Genomic DNA, 18,692 nt, shown 5'->3' with positions numbered 1-18,692 from the left:
AAATGAAACGAAATCGATTAAAAAACTGGTAACATTAAACAAACTTATTTCGATTAAAGCCGAAAAAGGGACCCCGTTTCCGGTGCGTTACGCTCTTGGAAATGACTGAACGGCGGATATGCAGCTGAAGCGAGACTTGTTAATGTAACACGTGAATTAAAAAGTCAAATGAAATTAATAAACATAATGGGACTGTGGAAACTGATAAGAGGATTGCACGGTCAATAGGAGAATGGTTTTAAATGCAATTTGTGCAGTCGAGGGTGGAGATAAAGAGAAACATATAGATGTTCTTGGGAAATTACCCAATTAATTTTCCTACAGCTGAAATGTGCGTTATTTACGAACCAGATTAGATTATACAACAAAGTTAATGACATTTTAAAGTAAGCAATCACAATTTCTAAGTTTTAGGTCATATCAAATAATGGCAATTTAAATTCAATTAAATACAACGAAAAATTTACTTGATATTATTAAAAACAAAGGAACGACACTTTCTATCAGAATTTTCCTTTGTTTATAACATTTTTATTGATATTAAACAAATAGTTGAAATTAAAATACTATTAATTAACTATTCGTAGTATTATTTTTAATAAATAAAATACGTGAACTTGTCAGTTTTTTAGTCTTCGTCTGAAGAAATCAAGTGTTCTGGAAACGAATAATCCACCAAGAGAATTTTGAAGCTCGTTGTTGTCATCATAAAAGGAGGTTGAATTTGGAAAATATGGAAATCTGATGGATCAAGATCAGTAAACTGAAACGGGCTGAAACGAAATAACGTCCCAACCGAGCTTCTGTATAACTGTTTTCGTAATATTAGTTTTGGAGACAAGCAAAATCATTGCAAAACCACTCGACGATGGTTTTTTGTCTTGAATTACAGTGAATTGTTGACAATAACCCTCACCATGATGGTTAGATGGATGAAGCTGACTTTTTGTTAAGGCTAAGCCATTCCTTTTTCTTCTTGGACTGACTTAAAGGCATCATTTTTCGTCGCCAGTAACAATTTGGAGAAAAAACGACCGATGTTGTTGACGAACAATCATTGCAAAATGACTTGACGATGTCTTATCGGTTTTTTTCTTGAATTGCAGCCTCAAGACGACGAAGTTGTTGGCAATAAACCTCAGTAATGATAGTTACGTGGTTGGAGTTGCCTTTCTGTTAGGGTTAAGCAGTTCTTTTCTGGTCCTGTGATAATGTAAAGGCATCACTTTTCATCGCTAGTAACAATTTGGTCAACGGTCGTTGATGACGAGCTAAACTATAACGAGGTATCAAAGTGGCGCAAATGTTTGACTTTTTAGCATTCCATATTAGTTTGGACGAATTAAAGGAATGAAAGTTTGATTAATTTTGTTTTGATATCAAAATAAGATGAAATCTGTATAAAAAAAATAAGAATGGTGGGTTGTAGTTATCTGCAAAAAGGAATTCTCCCATATATGTGACTTCAGTGTCAAATTTTTTGCCCTAACAGCTAAAGAAAGCAACTTTGGATATAATTTTGTTTGATCAGATCATCTCATTGTGACCTCAAAAGACTGAATAATAAAATTGTTTCATTTACTTTTCAATTTCTCAACTTCCATCACGTGGAAAACGAACTGCAACAATTGTAATAGTACCTGGCATAACAAAACTATCTTTACCGCTACATGCCTACATTCGCGCGTATTTTATATAATTTCTGGTGTTATTGACTTGTTATAACCGACATTTGAATATTATTTCCGTAAAATCTGCACGTTTGTATTTATTATGGTTAAATTATTACAATATCGGCTGGGATTGGTAGGTCGGTGCAACAATTCATTTTTTATTTTTTGTTATGCTAATGAAGTCGAGCTTGTAAGCCTACGTAAACGCCGATTTGTATAATAATGCAAAGTTGGTCAATATCGGATCGGTATAACAGAGCGTGTGATATTCTTTTATCTCGGATTTACATACACATGACTAAAATATTATATGTATATTTCGTGTAACTGTATTGTGCTGTAATAAATAATTAGGTACTTTTTAAATTCTTAGAATACGTGCATAAATCGAGGCGATTTTCGAATAAAACGCGTAAAAAAATACTACCAAGTCGTACAAGAAATATTTCCCAGGCACTAGACAACGTCAGTTTAAATAATTAAAATGCGTTTTTAGTATGGAATTGTCGACATATCTGTGTAAGTTACGTTCTCAAGCGCAACATAGCTCTTGAAGGCTCCGGGAATTTGTCACGCAGTTTTGAACATGCCTCAATTGCCGAAACAGTTCTGTATTTTTAACTGTAATGTTTAAATAATTCCGACTATTTCTCTACTTTTGTATGTACAAGTTACGTTCAAATTACTTACGTAACGGAAACGTGCATTTTATAACCAGTAACGGGCTTCATTAATTATTTTGGAGATATATATTTACGCTTCAGACCACCATTATTATTTAAGAAGGATAATTAGAATCCCTGTAATTAACATTTTATTAAAAACCTTGGCCTAGAAAAATTATTTTTTCTACTACTTTTCACAAAACATTTTTAATATTATAGTTGTAGGATACACAAGATAAGAGTGCCTTGGAAATAAAACCAATTGTTAGATACATGTCAAAGTTGTTTTAATTTCATTCTTTTTAATTGAACAGTTTTTAAAATTGTAAGTTATACAAATTAATGCTGAAAATTAATCAAACTTTAATTCCCTTTAATTCGTCCTAACTAATATGGAAACCTTTTGTGTGATTCTCGACACAATTACAATTATTACAATTTTCATATAAATATTGGTTTGGATTTTTTTTATTATTTACTTTGGTGTCGCAGGAGGCATTGCATTTGATAGGGGTGAGCGATTTTTTTTATTTTACAGCAAGTGTTATGTAGAGAATCTCTAAGCCGTTTATATATCAAGCATCCCATGAATATACTATAATTTAACAAAGGAAATACGTCTACGTATGTTCTGCTACCCTTACCGCAATAATTGGGCACTTCCGAAATAAATTAATCATTATAATTTAACAAACGAAAGCTGCTTTTTATGAGTCCTATACTTTCAGTAGATACGTATATACAGGGTGTCCGGAAATTCATGCAACAAAATTTGGTCATAGATTCTTAAGACAAATTCAGGGGACCCGTATTTTTTCTTTTTGCCAACTGGCCCCCCTCTTTCGGAGTTACAGCCCCCTGAAATCTGCTCCTAAGAAGTCTTTTTTATATCTCAAAACCATGTTGTACGAGAATCACTAAATTTGGTACACAGGGGTTTTATGACATGTGGAATCTGATGGTGCTACGTTTTCTGACGAGAAACCCCATTAAGACACTTTTTTGTGACCCACAATGTCTTTGGAACCAGAAAAATTTGGTCGCAGATTTGATTTTTTTTTAATTATTGGTTAACTAGAAAGCCATTGAATTTGGAAACTTTTTATCTCTTGATATTTGTTCCGAAAAACGCAAAGTTTTTGAGGAAAATGGCGAATCACGATATGCATTCGATCACATTTTGACATTTTTCTCGAAAACATTGCGTTTTACGAAAAAAATATAAAGAGACAAAACGTTTCTAAATTTAATGGCTTTCTAGTGGACTGCTAATTTTAAAGAAATTTAAATATGCGACCAAATTTTTTTGGTTCCAAAAACAAGGGGGCCCACGAAAAATTGTCTTATGGGGGTTTCCCGCCAAAAAACTTCGTATAACTCCGAAAGAGGGGGCCACTTGGCAAAAATAAAAAATACGGGTCCCCTAAATTTGTCTTAAGAATCTATGACCAAATTTTGTTGCATGAATTTCCGGACACCCTGTATATACGTATCTACTGAAAGTATAGGAATCATAAAAAGCAGCTTTCGTTTGTTAAATTATAATGATTAATTTATTTCGGAAGTGCCCAATTATTGCGGTAAGGGTAGTTTTAATTGCACCGATGAAAATTGGAAAATTTTACACATGTGCAATATTTCTTATTCGCAATAAGTGTACACTTTTAAAAAACCAATTAAGATTTTACAGCAGAGAATGCTGTATAATTTTAATTGTATGAGTGAATTTCATATGAATATACAGGGTGATTCACAAATAGTGATCAAAAATGAAACCTCGTATTCTTTGAGAAGAATATGAGGTTTCATTTTTGGACACCTTTTACGAATCACCCTGTATGTGATCTAAAATGATCAATATTCTAGTCTGTAACTTTGCATGAAATATTTCTGTGTATGATGTCGAATAATACCTATGTTATAAATTCGAGCACATAGTTATGTTTACATGTTTACTTTCTTTGGAAGACAGATTCGAGACACGTCAAATATTTTTTATTTTTAGTACCTCACTTGCATAAAAAATGTTTACTTTTCCCGTCGTACACAAAAATTTACCGCGACTGCACCAGAATTAACTACTTCAGCAGCACATGTGGGCACCAGATCGTCGCATGTGGTGGCTTATTTTGTGTTATGCACCAACGTGAAAGTTACATAACGAAGTCATTGTTAGGCAGACGTTTACAAATTTAGAGCGGGCGAGGTGTCGTTAGAGATAAATTAAAATTCCTCGGGCTGAGAACGAATAAAACCATGAGAAAATGTGGCAATGGAGACGTCGTCCAGCCTCGAAGGTTTCATTAGATTAATATTTCATATAGTTGCGATAAATAATACGTGCACGAAGGAATGTAACCTTATTTCTTTCGTAGATTTATGGAAATTACAGGAATTTATTTTTATTTGATAGTTCTCAGAAAATAAATGCATATCAGCATATTCTTCATTGGAATACTCCATATTTTATAACAAATTATGAGTTACGAGATGAGTCTTAGATTTAAAACTACGTATTTGACAAGTTTGACAATTTAATTGCTTTTGGCATACTCTGACATGTCAAAGCCAACCACGATTAAATCTGTGTTTCAATTAAATAAAATGTCTCAAATTAAATGGTACCTTCCTCTTTAAACGGGTTTATCTCAAAAAATATCTATTTTGTGGATATTCAACAAGTATACCTTTTTTACGTAAAATACCATAAATTTTTATAAAATGATGGAAAATTTGGGGTTTAGTGGAACAAAAATTTTTTTCTAGAAATTTTGGTGAGGGGTGCTTTGCCCCCGGGCCCCCATAATTATTATCGAAGATTTCATATTATCATCCACAGCAGCTTCAAAAATTATAGATCCAGCCAAAAATTTTTAAAATTTATTGAAAAATACAAAAGTTACAGCAAAAAAAAACATTTTTAATTTTCAACTTCAAGAGCTAATAACTCTACAGGGTGAGCCCGGAGGAAAAAATTTTATATGAACTTGTGACATTATTTTCTCATTATCTATCCATACCCGAGAGATTGTCCACCATTTCCGGGGCACCCTGTATATAGAATAAAAATTTGGGGATATATTTCTAATAATTGTAAATTTGTCCTTTCTATTAAGATCTCAATTTTAAAAAGCTTTTTTGAGCATGTTTGCAGGAACTTTTCACCTATTTTGCATCATTTTATCGGAACATTAACATGTTTTGTAGTATTATACTTCTACTTTTAACTCTAACGCATCCAGAAGCTTTGCAAAATATTCCAACAAAAAATTCAAATTACAATTGTGCCAAAACATGGTCCGACAGTGCTTGCTTTGTGCACATTGAAAGTACATAATATAAATTAACTACTTTTGTGCACAGGGTCGGCTCTACAACTTAATAAATGGCTGAGTAATGCATTTTAAAAAAAAAGCAAAATTTTCCGATTTTTTCGAGTTTTCTTCGTTTCTAATTATCCGATCGAATCGATCGACCTCTCATTTTATTTGCATTTCGATTCTCTACAAGTTGTCTCTTTATAGCATTCAGACAGCTTCGTTAGTTTAGTTTTTATAAGCAAAAAACTAAAAAAAATGTTTTTTTTTACATAAAAATGTTTATAAAAAATTAATGGTAAATTGGAAACATATAATATAATCTACAGACTGTCTTTTATGTGATGGCATAGTCCGTTTACCACTAGTATTTTTTGTCACAAAAAACAAAACCTCTATTCATTGGCCTGTGTTCAAAATAAATATTATTTAAATATTTGTAAAAATCAGTAGACGTACCAACTATAAAATATTTCCAGTGAGGGACAATTTGATTCTATTAAAACATGATCTGCCCCCACAACGTATTTTTAATTTTTTCAGTGACTAGTAAACTAGTTCATATTTTTAACATAGTCACTTCATGAGCATGTGCAATTTTCAATTTTTTTATTAACTGGTCAGTACCCAAAAACAATGTCTACGCTTTGTCTAAGTAAACGGTGTCTTTACGATTTTATCTAAAATATGCGTGCTTACAATAGCGTATAAGTAAAATAAGAAATCACATTTACGGTATTTGATATGCGGTGACTTAAATGGTCATTGTTGCAAGAAAAATGGGAGACGACTTTTTCTTGAATCATGTAATAATTTGTCCTTCGGTTAACCACTGTTACTAGAAAAGAGTTCATTAATCACTATTACTACCTATTAGACAAAAATCACACAAATACTGATTATTTACATTATTCAGCAACTATTGAACATCTGAATAATGCATACAGTGTTCAATATTCATAGGAAGTAGGTACGTACAATATTGAATATTCTGTATGTACTCTGTCAAATGAATACAAACACTAAATATTATATAGTATTTTTGTATTTGTGAATTTCCATCACCTTACAATTGTTTTTAATTGCTAGATCATATCTACTTACTCCCAAGTCCTAATTTCGTAAATTTTCTAAAAACAGATGCTTTAGGTTTATTTTGAGGTTTGTGTTTTTTTTCAAATATTAGACGTGGATATATTTAAATGAAAGGTAAGGTACAATAAAGAATAAGTAATATGTCTGTAGGGAGTAAATAATATTATTCATATGTATGTACATTTACAATGTACAAACACGTATTTGTATTCGTGAATACAAGTTATTCATATACTCTGTATTTCTGTTTCAAATACTGAACCTTAGCTGTGTTGTATCGTAAAAAAATTAACACGGATACTACTTGATCTAATTATCGCAAAGAAGCCAAATTAAATTGAGGAAGGAAATGCAAATCGAAGAATTAGAAACTGATTGACACAATGCGCCGTTCAGGTTGTGTTTTCGGTCCGCTGGCGAAGAAGACAAAATAGAAAGTGCGAGAAAACTCGCAGCCGGGTTTTTAGCCTACCTTATTTGTGGAAGATTCGCCGGATTGTTAAAATTTATGCATAAATACGTCGCAGTCTGCTGGCTGATAAAATATACTTACGAGTAGAAACGGAAGTCAAGTGAAAAATGCTTGGTTAAATACCAGAAACGTTTAAAAAGTCGTTCATCTTTCTTTATACACTCTACTAGCCACGCCAGATCTGAACTGTATTCCAAAGAACGCGCGGAATATTATTATTCCGCTAATATCTACCCGTCACTTCTGCATTACGTAATTTTAAGAATATGATTGATGGATATCAATAAAACTGACAGCAAAGATTAGGACATTATTACATATTTATTAGTTATGTTTGAGTAACGAAATAAATGAGTGGGGGAAAAAGCCAAAAAAACGTTTCCTATGGGGATTTAATAATTCTTGTAAATATTGATAAATTGCCAATTTACAGGTCCTGTCAGTTTTATAAAGTCTTAGTAGGTATAAAAAAGTTTGTTAAAAATTACATCCAAATAGTTAGTTTTAACTAGTGGTGTTGTAGGAAATAACTACATCATTAGATTTTACACATTTTATAAGTATCAAATATACAGGGTATACATAAAATGCTTGGCCAAATTTTAATGGCGATTCTACGTCAATAATCAACCAAAAAAAGCTGCTATAAATATGTGTCTGGAAAGGCTCTGACAAATGTAGCAAGAGTACAATTTTATAAAGTTTAGTAGTTTTATAACGTTCGTGAACAATTAAAAATTGAAGCTGTCTGCCAAATTATAATGGAATCGCTTGTTATTTCATAATTAAAAAAGGTTGAATGGTTTCTGGCGCAGTTACAGAAACTGTTTCGTTGATTTGCGACATAATCCACCATTAAATTACACATCAATTCATATTACACTATCTCTAGGTACATACAATATTTCCAGAAAAATACTTTCATCTAAATACAATTATATGCATATATAACGCTATTAATTAACGGCTAAACGTGGGTAATAATGCCTTCAGATGTTCTAACAATTACGTACAGATATTTATCGATTATAAAGTTCCGTTACCCAGTCTTTAATCTAACACAGATTTTCATGTAGGCTGTAATGATCGATACTATTGAGTAACGCTATTACATAATAATAGTGAATATGTAGGTAGTAGGGCTGTTATTGTGTACAAATTATTACAAAAATATCGGTACGGAAAGCCATCGCATTGTTCGTTAGAAATACCAAAGGAGAAAATATGTATTAAAATGTCGCTGAACGATTAGGACGTGCAATGGTTGAAAACTAGTTTTTAAATTGTGCTACAATTATAAACTTGGTCACACTTCTGTAATTGCGTTGTAAATAATTAAATTCAAAGAACCGAATATCTTTCAAGGACACCGAATCTACTCTATAAAAGTTTACCCAATACCTCGCTAGACAGAATGAAAGTATTTTGTTAATAGTAAAATCGACGAAAGAAAAACAATTGGACAACAATATCCTAAGTATGTCAAGTAATGGATAATTATTGGGTATCAACACTCGACCTCCAAATCTCTATGGACTATGTTCGAGTATTAAAATAAGTGGCAATATAAACAGTTTGTCATTTTAGTGCGGGTTTCCAAGTTATGTAGAAAATTCTTCGAATTTTGGAAAAAACATGACCTCGAAGAAGTTATATTAACTTTCAGCTACTAACTCTTGATATAAAATAATTAGACAGAGTTATAGGCAAATGTTAGACAAAGGCTCCTATATTAGCTAATATCGATATGTTATACAGGGCATTTTTTATAATACACGATCATTTTTAGAAAGTTTTAACTTGATTTTCTAAAATTTTTCAAATGGAACACCCTATATTTAATTGTTCTATTGTATTCAGATATCGGTCCACTTCAACTTTTATTAAGAATGTTCTATACCTAAAATTGTTAGTTTTTAAGATATAGCAACATTTCTGAAAAAACTTAATTTTTACTATTTTATAGAATACCACAAATAAATATTAAATAATAAAATGAATTCAAAATGGAATGACAAATTATGAACTAACAAGTTGACACAATGTGACAGTTTTTTCCAAAACCATTTCGTGTGACCGAATAATAAAAATTAGGTTTTTCCAGAAATGTTGCTATATTTTAAAAACTTAACAACTTTAGGTTTAGAACATACTTAATAAAGGTTGAAGTGGACTGAGTATGTGAATAAAATAGAACAATAACATACAGGAATTTTGAATTTGAAAAAATTTAGAAAATCAAGTTTGAACTTTCTAAAAATGATCGAATTATAAAAAATGCTCTGTATTAAATATCGATATTAGCTAATATACGAGTCACTCACACTAATGGCCCACCCTGTATAAAAAATTTATTGATTACCCGGCTGAGAATAACATTGTCTTTTCCAGAAAATGTCCTATTGGTATATTTTTCTGAATTAAGCAAAAGTATGAAATCTTCTGCATTATGGTCAATATATGCGATGCTCAGAGCTACTTTGAATGTCTACAACATCGATATTAGAAAGTAACTAAATGAAAACCATTCTTAAAACGGCAATCGGATGGAATATGCTAAAAAATTACGCGTTTTAGAAAATGAATAAATTAAAAAAATTCTAATGGAGGCCCCCTGATGATACGTATAGGTCTATACCTACTACTACAATTTTTTTAGGTGGCAATATTTTTTGCTAAATCTGGGGCGCGGGTCAATATGATGAATTACTTCAAATAAAAATTGGATATATTGAAGATATGGGAAACAAATTGCTCATCACTCTGTCAACTACAAAAACGAAGAAAAAAAGATCCTTTATTGTAAGATAATATTTACAATTAGACATATAACGAAAATATACTTAGTAACGCAAGACCTACAAATCGTAAAGCATATAACCAATTAATAGGAATTCATACATTTTACTCCAGTCAAGTTAGACAAAAAAGGGCTTAACCGGGAAAAAATTAGGGGCCACAATTTTATTATTCTAACCTTTAGGGGGGGTCAATAGTAGTGTAAATTCAGAATCGCGACTGAATTCCCCCCCTGCGTCAGCCGCCATCTTGAATTTAAGGAAAAATCGTTTTTGCTCAATATCTCGGCCATTTTCAAATTTACAACAAAAATGGTAAGGACTTAAGTTGCTGCAAATGCGATTTCCTACAACTATTTTTATTACAAATTTTATCGTGCGATCGATATTTTTCAAGTTAAGTGGGAAAATAGTGACAAAGTATAATTATTGAATTATCTCGTTTGTTATTGACTATACGACATAAATGTACATAAACAAAGTTGGAAAGAATTATATTTTCTACAATTTTGATCTCTTTGATCTACAATCTCTTTGATTTTTTCGCTACTACCAATATTTAAGGTCCTAAGCTTGCGGAGACGTCAGGCCTATGGAATGTTGATCCCTTGAGTTTAGTTAGGCTTGCCATAGGCGTAGGACCTTAAATGTTGGTAGTAGCGAAAAAATCAAAGAGATCAAAATTGTAGAAAATATCATTCTTTCCAGCTTTGTTTATGTATATTTATGTCGTAAAGTCAATAACAAACGAGATAATTCAATAAATATACTTTGTCACTATTTTCTCCCTTAACTTGAAAAATATCGATCGCACGATAAAATTTGTAATAAAAGAAGTTGTAGAAAATTGCATTTGCAACAATTAATTCCTAACCATTTTTGTTGTAAAGTTGAAAATGGCCGAGATATTGAGCAAAAACGATTTTTCCTTAAATTCAAGATGGCGGCTGACGCAGGGGTGGCATTCAGTCGCGATTCTGAATTTACACTACTATTGACCCCCCCCTAAAGGTTAGAACAATGAAATTGTGGTCCCTAATTTCTTCCCGGTTAAATGACAACCCGATTGGGCTATTTGGAAAAATTCCAAAACAATGTGTATCTCAAATTGAAAGATGCATGGTGGATGGAAATCTTCGACGGTAGCTGAAGGCTACATTGAGTTCATAACTCGTAAGTAACAGTAGTTAGCAAGAAAATGTTCCATACTGCAAGTACATCAAGTGCTGGAAGCTCAAATAATTCAACCATTTTGGAGGATTCAATAGATCATAAACCATCTACTAGTGAAAACACTTCAACATACATAGACGAAGTAAGTGCTTCAAAACAAACAGGACAAGACGTATCCTTTACAGGCTGTTCTAATTTCACTATAAATTACTTTCGGTAAAGAGCAAATTTTAATCAGTAAAAATGACTAATGCCTAGGCAATAAACGTGACACTTTAGTGCCTGACAGTTGTCACTAAAACTACTCCTTTAATGTCGATCGGCGAAAAACCATTTTGCAATTTCACCGTTTTGATTATTATTTTATAGGTAGGCACAGAATCATTATTTTAACTGCAAGTTAAACTAAATAATAAATAATTATGTATATTAAAAGGAATGCGTGTGCGTTATCCACAATATATTACAGATAAACAAATCAAAACAAAGAATTATGCACATATGAAACGTAATCTGCCATTATATTTGGTACGCCCCTTTAATGGTTCGCTGTGTACTAACAACAACGGGTAATAAATAGCTAGAAACATACGTTTGAAGTCGATTTATTTTGCAACCAACTGTAAACATTCCTTTTCTGGAATGAATGTGTGAATACGTTATCTGCACTGTGACTCATTTTTTCGACTAGTTCTCTAGGGTAGGTACTAGAAACTCTCGAGCTCAGAATCTTATAAGAATAATTTATTTTATTTATTAAAACAAATTTAAGTAAATATGTACGTATTAGAACCTAGTGTGCACAAGTACTCTACTAGTCGGGCAAATAAATTTACAACATTTGTCTATTAAGTATCTGCTGCAAAAAGGAAGTCTTGAGAGTACCGATCGCCCTAAAAACCGAACAGGTGCTTCCGTTCACGAGTTAAATGAAATTCCACTGGAAGCTCTTTTAATACTGTAGCATGTAATCAGTATCAACTGATAACCATAATGAACTATGTTAATTTTCTCACCTATACAGGCAATTTGTATCGTAAATAACTTTTATCAGCATTTCGCCGGCTACAGTATTCAAAGAAAAACGCCCAGAAGAAGGGAACGTGATAATTATTATAAGTATGATTTATTGCTTAATAACACCGGCAACGAAATATTTTATTCCGGATTTTCGCATCTGTTTATTCCGCCATCTGCACCCCACGTTACACTCGTAAAGTTGATAACACCGTTTCCACTGTTCGAAGTCGTAAATCTGAACCTTTTGTGTACATAAAAATTCAGCTGCAAGTTGGAAATGTGCGAACCATACCCGGCTGCTAATAAAATTAGAGTATAGGGAAGAATTACTCCCTTCACCCCAAGCACAATGGCTTTTATTTGAAGCAAACAGTTTCCCTGCAAAATATGTCGAATTTGTAGTGGGTTGGAATTTATGTATGCAGTGTACCTACTGTTATTGCAGAAATTAGAGTAGTAGTTCAACAGTTTTATTTTGTAAAATCCTTGTAGATTCCGTGAGAAAAAAATTATTGAAGTTGTAGGACCTTCAACCATTACATAGCGTCATTTGTCGTAGCCTCAGCGACTCCGAATACTGAAATCCGATTTTACAATTGTCGTTGCGATAGTGTTTACAATAGTTTTTTTTTTAGAATTTATGGTGAAACAACAACATTTGTATTATGGTGAAGCATTTGTGTTATGGTGAAGCATTAGTGTTATGGTGACAAAAATTTGTGTTAGTTCGTAGAAACTGAGTAAGACGGACCCAAATGTGTTTACACGTCTGTGGACAAAATTTTGAACAGTTGTAACATCAAGTATGTCAAATTATTTTATTATTTAAAACCAAAAATTAATTTAATTAATTAATAATAATAGCGGCAAAAGCAGTTGAATTTGCTGATATAAAATAGGTATTATAAAATTCTATGTATTTCTGTCCTTGCCAAATTCTTTCAAGTTTTTGTCCGTTTTTATCACACTTTGTTATGCCGGTCGCATTGTGCGAGATCAGGTTTTACAGTGGACCAATTTCCAGTGTCATGCAGAAGTGTATTTTTAAATCATATTTGAACTGACCTTTTTGATTTTTTCTTTACAAAATTGTATTTGTAAGAGTCCCCTGTACATACTGATTTTTTTTGGATAAGTTCAGAATCACCTTGTATTCTTATAGTGTAAAAAGTGCAATTATAAGAAGGCAATGGTTGTGTTACTTTTTATTTCAATAAAATTACATGGAAGAGGATCCAACAGCCAACATATAAAATAAAAACAAATTAATTTACTTTTTGGAATCATTACAGAGCATGTCTGAAATAATTAGATAGGAACTGTAAAAAAATAAGAGAATATAAAAAACACTTCGTCGAAGTGGACACAGCTTGCTATATCTTTAATGTTTGGTTGGAAAGACTCCATCATAATTTATAATTTACATACAAATATACATTATTTTATACAGTATATTCTGATACAAAGGCAGAACAATGATTAATGTCCCGTTTTCCCGAAATGGAACTAATTTACCACATTCTTCCATTTAAAGAGCGAGGGATAAAAAATGAGTAGATAATGCTAATATTATAAATGTAAATCTTATTTTTATCATATTTTACCAATAAATTTAGACTTTATCCAAGCACCATTCCAATAACACAATTTATACATTTATTTCTTTATACTTAAAAGGTCTAAGGGTACCAATCCATCATTACTTCCCAATTTAGTTTGCTATTTTTTTATGGGTAACAAATAACTGTAAAAGTCAATATTTACTTCAGTACCCATGTGATCAAAGGGTAGAAAATCGTACATAGAAAGCAACCATATTTTTATATGCACCTTCGTAACACACAAGCAACATGTTGTTTTTAGCTCTCTAATGACCGTAACTGTTTAGTACCGTTGATTTTTATTGTTGCTATAAGAACGCACGTAATAAAAAAACTATCATTAAGAGCGACATAATTCACCGAATACAATACCGCAAATTATAATTCCTAATTCACGAAAACAAAATTTCATTCGGAGTTGAAATATCTACTGTGGATGGAACTTATTCCCAGTACTTAAGCTATGACCCTAATAACAGTTATTTGTAAAATATCGTGAACAACCTATATGAAATTCTATAGATCGACCCAATAATTCTTCTGGTGTTATCTGAACCCGTCATCAGTTTGTTGTGTACAACATAGAATCTATCGTCGCGGCAAATATAGCGGAAGTCGCTCAGAAAACTATATACATTTTTTTCAAAAGTTCAGCGCGCGGATGAAGCGAATAGGAAGTGGTTTCAAACAGAGTACTCTGCAATTTTCTTGGCTCTGTAATATAATTTTGCTACAACAAACGCTAAAGGATTTTGCATCCATCAAAGATGCCTTTACTATGATGTTTTTTTAATGTTAGATTGTTAAAATGTCCTTTTTTAATCCTATACACCAGCGCCAAGGACTACAGGGTGTTCTACAAGCTCTACGACAAATTTTGACAGATGCTATCTGGGTTAATTTCAAACATTTTTTCTTGTATGTTCCGATTTTCAAGATCCTAACAACAGAGACAAATTACATTTCTGACGTAAAATTTTCCAATTCCAGTGTCAAAAAAAGTTGTTCCTACACCGTTACCTTCAAATGGCCTTGAAAATTGACCTCAAGATCAAGGTCGTTGTCAAACTTGGGTTTGATTTACCTTTTAAAGGTACCTTGACAACGTTAAATCTGTTAAAAAAAATAATTAAACAGCTACCAAGCAAATTTCGAACATTTGACCTTCTCAAGGTTAGAACAACAATAATAATTAAAATATAAATTCAGACGTTCAATTTTTCACTCTTTTGAATCAGGTTTCAAAACAAAGTTTTCCATTAAAAAGAACACTGACATTCAAATAACCTTGAAAATGACCTCAAGGTTAACATTGTTAAGGTCGTCACATTTGAGTTCAATATTTTCGATAAAGGTGCCTTCACAACGTTTTTTCCGCCAGAAAACTCAAATAAACAGCTACCAGGTAGTATTTGACCTTGAATCGACCTTCTCGAGGTCACGAAAACAAGCTTGAAAATATCATTTCCTGCTCTTTTGGAATCCGGTGTCAAAAATAGGGGTTCCTATTAAAAAAAAACGCCGACCTACAAATGGCCTTGAAAATGAATATCAAGGTCAAAGCTAGTTACACAAATAGGTAATACCCATTGTACTGAATAGCCTTTGTCTGAACCATTTTTCCGTATCTCCCTTAGGTAAGTTTGGGTGCATAGATTAAAATGCCCCACCCTGTAGAAATTTCTTGGAAAACATTTTTTTTTATTTCATTGATGCGATATCAGCACGATGGTGCACCACCACATGGAGGGAGACAAGTAACTGCGTGGTTAAATGATCATTTCCCAAATAAATGGATAGGTCAACAACAAGCTAACCAGATAAGAAATGATCCAAATCTCATCCGTCCAGTGACGAAATCTTTAGTTCGCCGATGTGAGACTTGCATTCGAGCTAAGGGTGGACATTTTGAACAAGTTTTAAAGTCTTAAGATTAGTTAATTAATGACCTTACATTTTTTAAAATGCTTGTAACTTCAAAACAAAAACTAATAGACCTGTTCTTAATAAGAAAAAATAAAATTAACCCAACTACCATCTGTCAAAGTTAGTCATAGAGCTTGTAGAACACCCTGTATACGAAATAAAGAGTTAATAATTAAAGTAAATGCAACATTGAAATTATTGTATTCATCGAAATGTTCTAGATCTAGATCAAGTCGCCTACAATCGATTTTTAAGTGCATTTTCCAATGTCTGTAGGTACGTTAAACGTCCTTGTCACCAATCATGAAATGTGAAATATTTTAATCGCTCTAAAAATACATTTTACGGTTATAAATCTAGTTAATAACACGTTATTAAAATTATTTATACGTATTATACCGTGCCTTAGAGGCATTTCCTAAGCAAAAAATGCTAAAGGACATGTCGTGTACACACACATACATGAATCTTTAATGGATATAGGAAAAAAGTGAAGGTAAAATGGAAATAAACCCGTGAAGTTCGTTCAAATGTGTTATTATGCAACTAATTAAATAATATGTAATTAAAATCATTATGGTACTTGTTTAAATGAAGTCAATTCACGGTTTAATGCACGTTCCGCGAAGGTAATGCACTGTGTAGGCAACCCACTATACACCTCGATGTATTGTGTGTTGCCTGAAGAGTTATTCGAATTCCCAAGTCCCGTGTTTTCTGATTAGAACAAAACTCCTTATCCATATGAAACAATTTTATGCTTTCAATGAAGCTACCAGAAAAATTTACAAACTTGTTGGGCGTAAAAATCATTTAGAAAAGTTACTAGGACCCTAGACACTGATGTCTCAAATGATTTTAGTAAATTAAATTTTCATAGGTTCGTGTCTAAAGTCTTGTCTTCTATTGTGGTTTAATATTCCTTTCTATTTTCATGCTTTCATCAGAAAGGCAACTTTTCTTTTGACGAAGAAGAGCAGAAAAAACATTTGCATTCGATTAAGTTAACAGATTATTAAGAAAACACACAGTTTTCCTTCAATATAAAGTATTGAATGAATTAGAATATTTTTTCAACGAATTGCATTAGTATTTTCATGATTTATGCATAGAAAAAGTGGATTTACTCACAGTGAAGCAGATCTTGTTTCCCTCATACCATCCTTCATAGGAGAAGTCTTGGAAGTGGCCCCAGAACGGTGATCGTGTGGAATCCTTGCCCTCATAGACTGATTCACCCTCATTTGCCTCGGCTGCAAAGGCGGAGGAACGTCTTTGATTGGACTCTCCGCAATCGATGCCCTATGAGCTCTATGAGTATCAGGCGGCAAAGCAGGCTGCTTCTTCATATCTTCTCTGTTATGTGGCCTTAGAGGTTCTGGCTTGTACGGTTCTGGCAGTCCGTTCACTTTTTGACTCACTGCCACGTTTCCGTTCAGTACCAATTTTTGATTGGTGGGATATCTCGTGCTTGACCTTTCTTGGTACCCCCTCTGGTTTGGGAAACCAAGGATTTGTTCTGGTTTGCTAGGTCTTTCCGCCTGGACAAACGCGTTGTATGGCTTGCTGCTGACTTGGTGGAAAATTTGCTCTCCGGATTTGGTCTTTATGGAGGATCGTACACTGGAATGTCTCAAGTTTCTTTCAGGAATGCCTAAAATCAATAAAACTATTTTAAAAGGACATTACAAAATTTAAGTTCAAGTGAAGATAAATGAATGTTATTAACCACCAGGTATTGTAAAACAGTGGCAAGTGTCTTTTTGGTTCATATCCCAGTTCCGTCTATCTGTCCATAAGATTATAATAGTCTTTAGATTTTCTTACCTACAGTCTGTTGAATAACCTTGCTCTCCTTCTTGCAGTTGGACTTCTGCACCTGCGGAGCGGGAGTTTGATGCCCTGTAGTGCTCTCCTTGAGTCTGTCATTAAATTCCTCCTGCCAGCTTGTTTCACACTCAGGCGGTGGAGGAGGCAGTGGTTCGTCGCTGTTAAAAACCTCGTCCTCGATAACAGTTGGAGGAGAAGGCGGAGGCAAGTCAGGGCTAGGCACTCTCTGATCCTGAAATAAGTCGGGAAAGGCCGTACGTAAATGCGGGTTCTTAGGTGGCCTTGCCGGTGGCTTTTCCGGCACCCAATCATCAACGGATATGGAAGGACCCATTATCACCGGACCCAGCAAGTCAGTGGATAGACTTCCACACGAGTTGCTGTGTTGGTGTCTCGGAATTGTTTTGCTGATGTTGTCGGTAGTCTTCGATTCTAAGTTGGAAGCCAAGCTGCTCCTTTTCGAGGTGTTTCCAGACGCGTAGTCGGAAGCGGAAGACGCTCTTCGCGACGGGAGTTGTATCTTGAGTTTTGGCGGGGGTTGGGGGATGCTCAGTTGCTGGCTCTGGGCAAGTTGGGGCTCAGAACGCCAGGCGGTTTTGGTGGCGTTGTTGTGGTGTCTTTCATAGAAGGACAAGAGGGCTTTTTTCTGGATGGCTTTGAGAGTCGGGTCGGGGACTTTGTGCTTCTTGTCGGGGTCCAGGTATGAGTATTTCTGTTGCCTCTCCAGTTCACTGATACGGTCTGCTACTGAGAGGGCTGACTGCAACGACAGAGACAACCTGAAAACAAAGAAAGGAGCGTGAATAAATAATAACTATGTTCGATTTTTGTTCTTGTCATCTTGACTGTTTATATTATCATTAATTCCATTTCTTTATATGAATTACCAAGGTAATTGTTTCACTGAAGCGTTTTATTATATTAGTAAGCTAAAGTCTTTGTTGTTCAGAGAATTGGGAACACTTGATCCATAAAGTAAACAGCTAGAGGTATCATGGAAATACTGGAGTTGTACTCAAGACTTGGAACCAGCAGCTGAGCAAAATCGGAAATAGAGATCTCACTCATGTTAGTCAGATGAGTTAACTTAAAGAATGGGGATTAATGCCACTGGTTCATATA

General features: G+C 33.5%; 1 protein-coding gene across 1 annotated transcript in view; it reads right to left on the bottom strand.

The window, feature by feature from the left end:
• Nucleotides 1–18,692, bottom strand: part of LOC108909876 (protein Shroom) — a 146,154-nt gene that overhangs the window by 65,151 nt on the left and 62,311 nt on the right. The window contains exons 6-7 of the mRNA XM_018714316.2: nt 17,568–18,349; nt 16,872–17,394 (exon numbers count right to left, since the gene is read on the bottom strand). Of these exons, the coding sequence (XP_018569832.1) occupies nt 16,872–17,394; nt 17,568–18,349 (1,305 nt within the window). The remainder of the gene's footprint in view (nt 1–16,871; nt 17,395–17,567; nt 18,350–18,692) is intronic.

The sequence above is a fragment of the Anoplophora glabripennis genome, unplaced genomic scaffold (assembly GCF_000390285.2).
Source record: "Anoplophora glabripennis isolate ALB-LARVAE unplaced genomic scaffold, Agla_2.0 scaffold28, whole genome shotgun sequence".
NCBI lineage: Eukaryota > Metazoa > Arthropoda > Insecta > Coleoptera > Cerambycidae > Anoplophora > Anoplophora glabripennis.
Note: the sequence above shows the minus strand (reverse complement) of the source record. Positions and strands in the feature narration are given on the sequence as shown.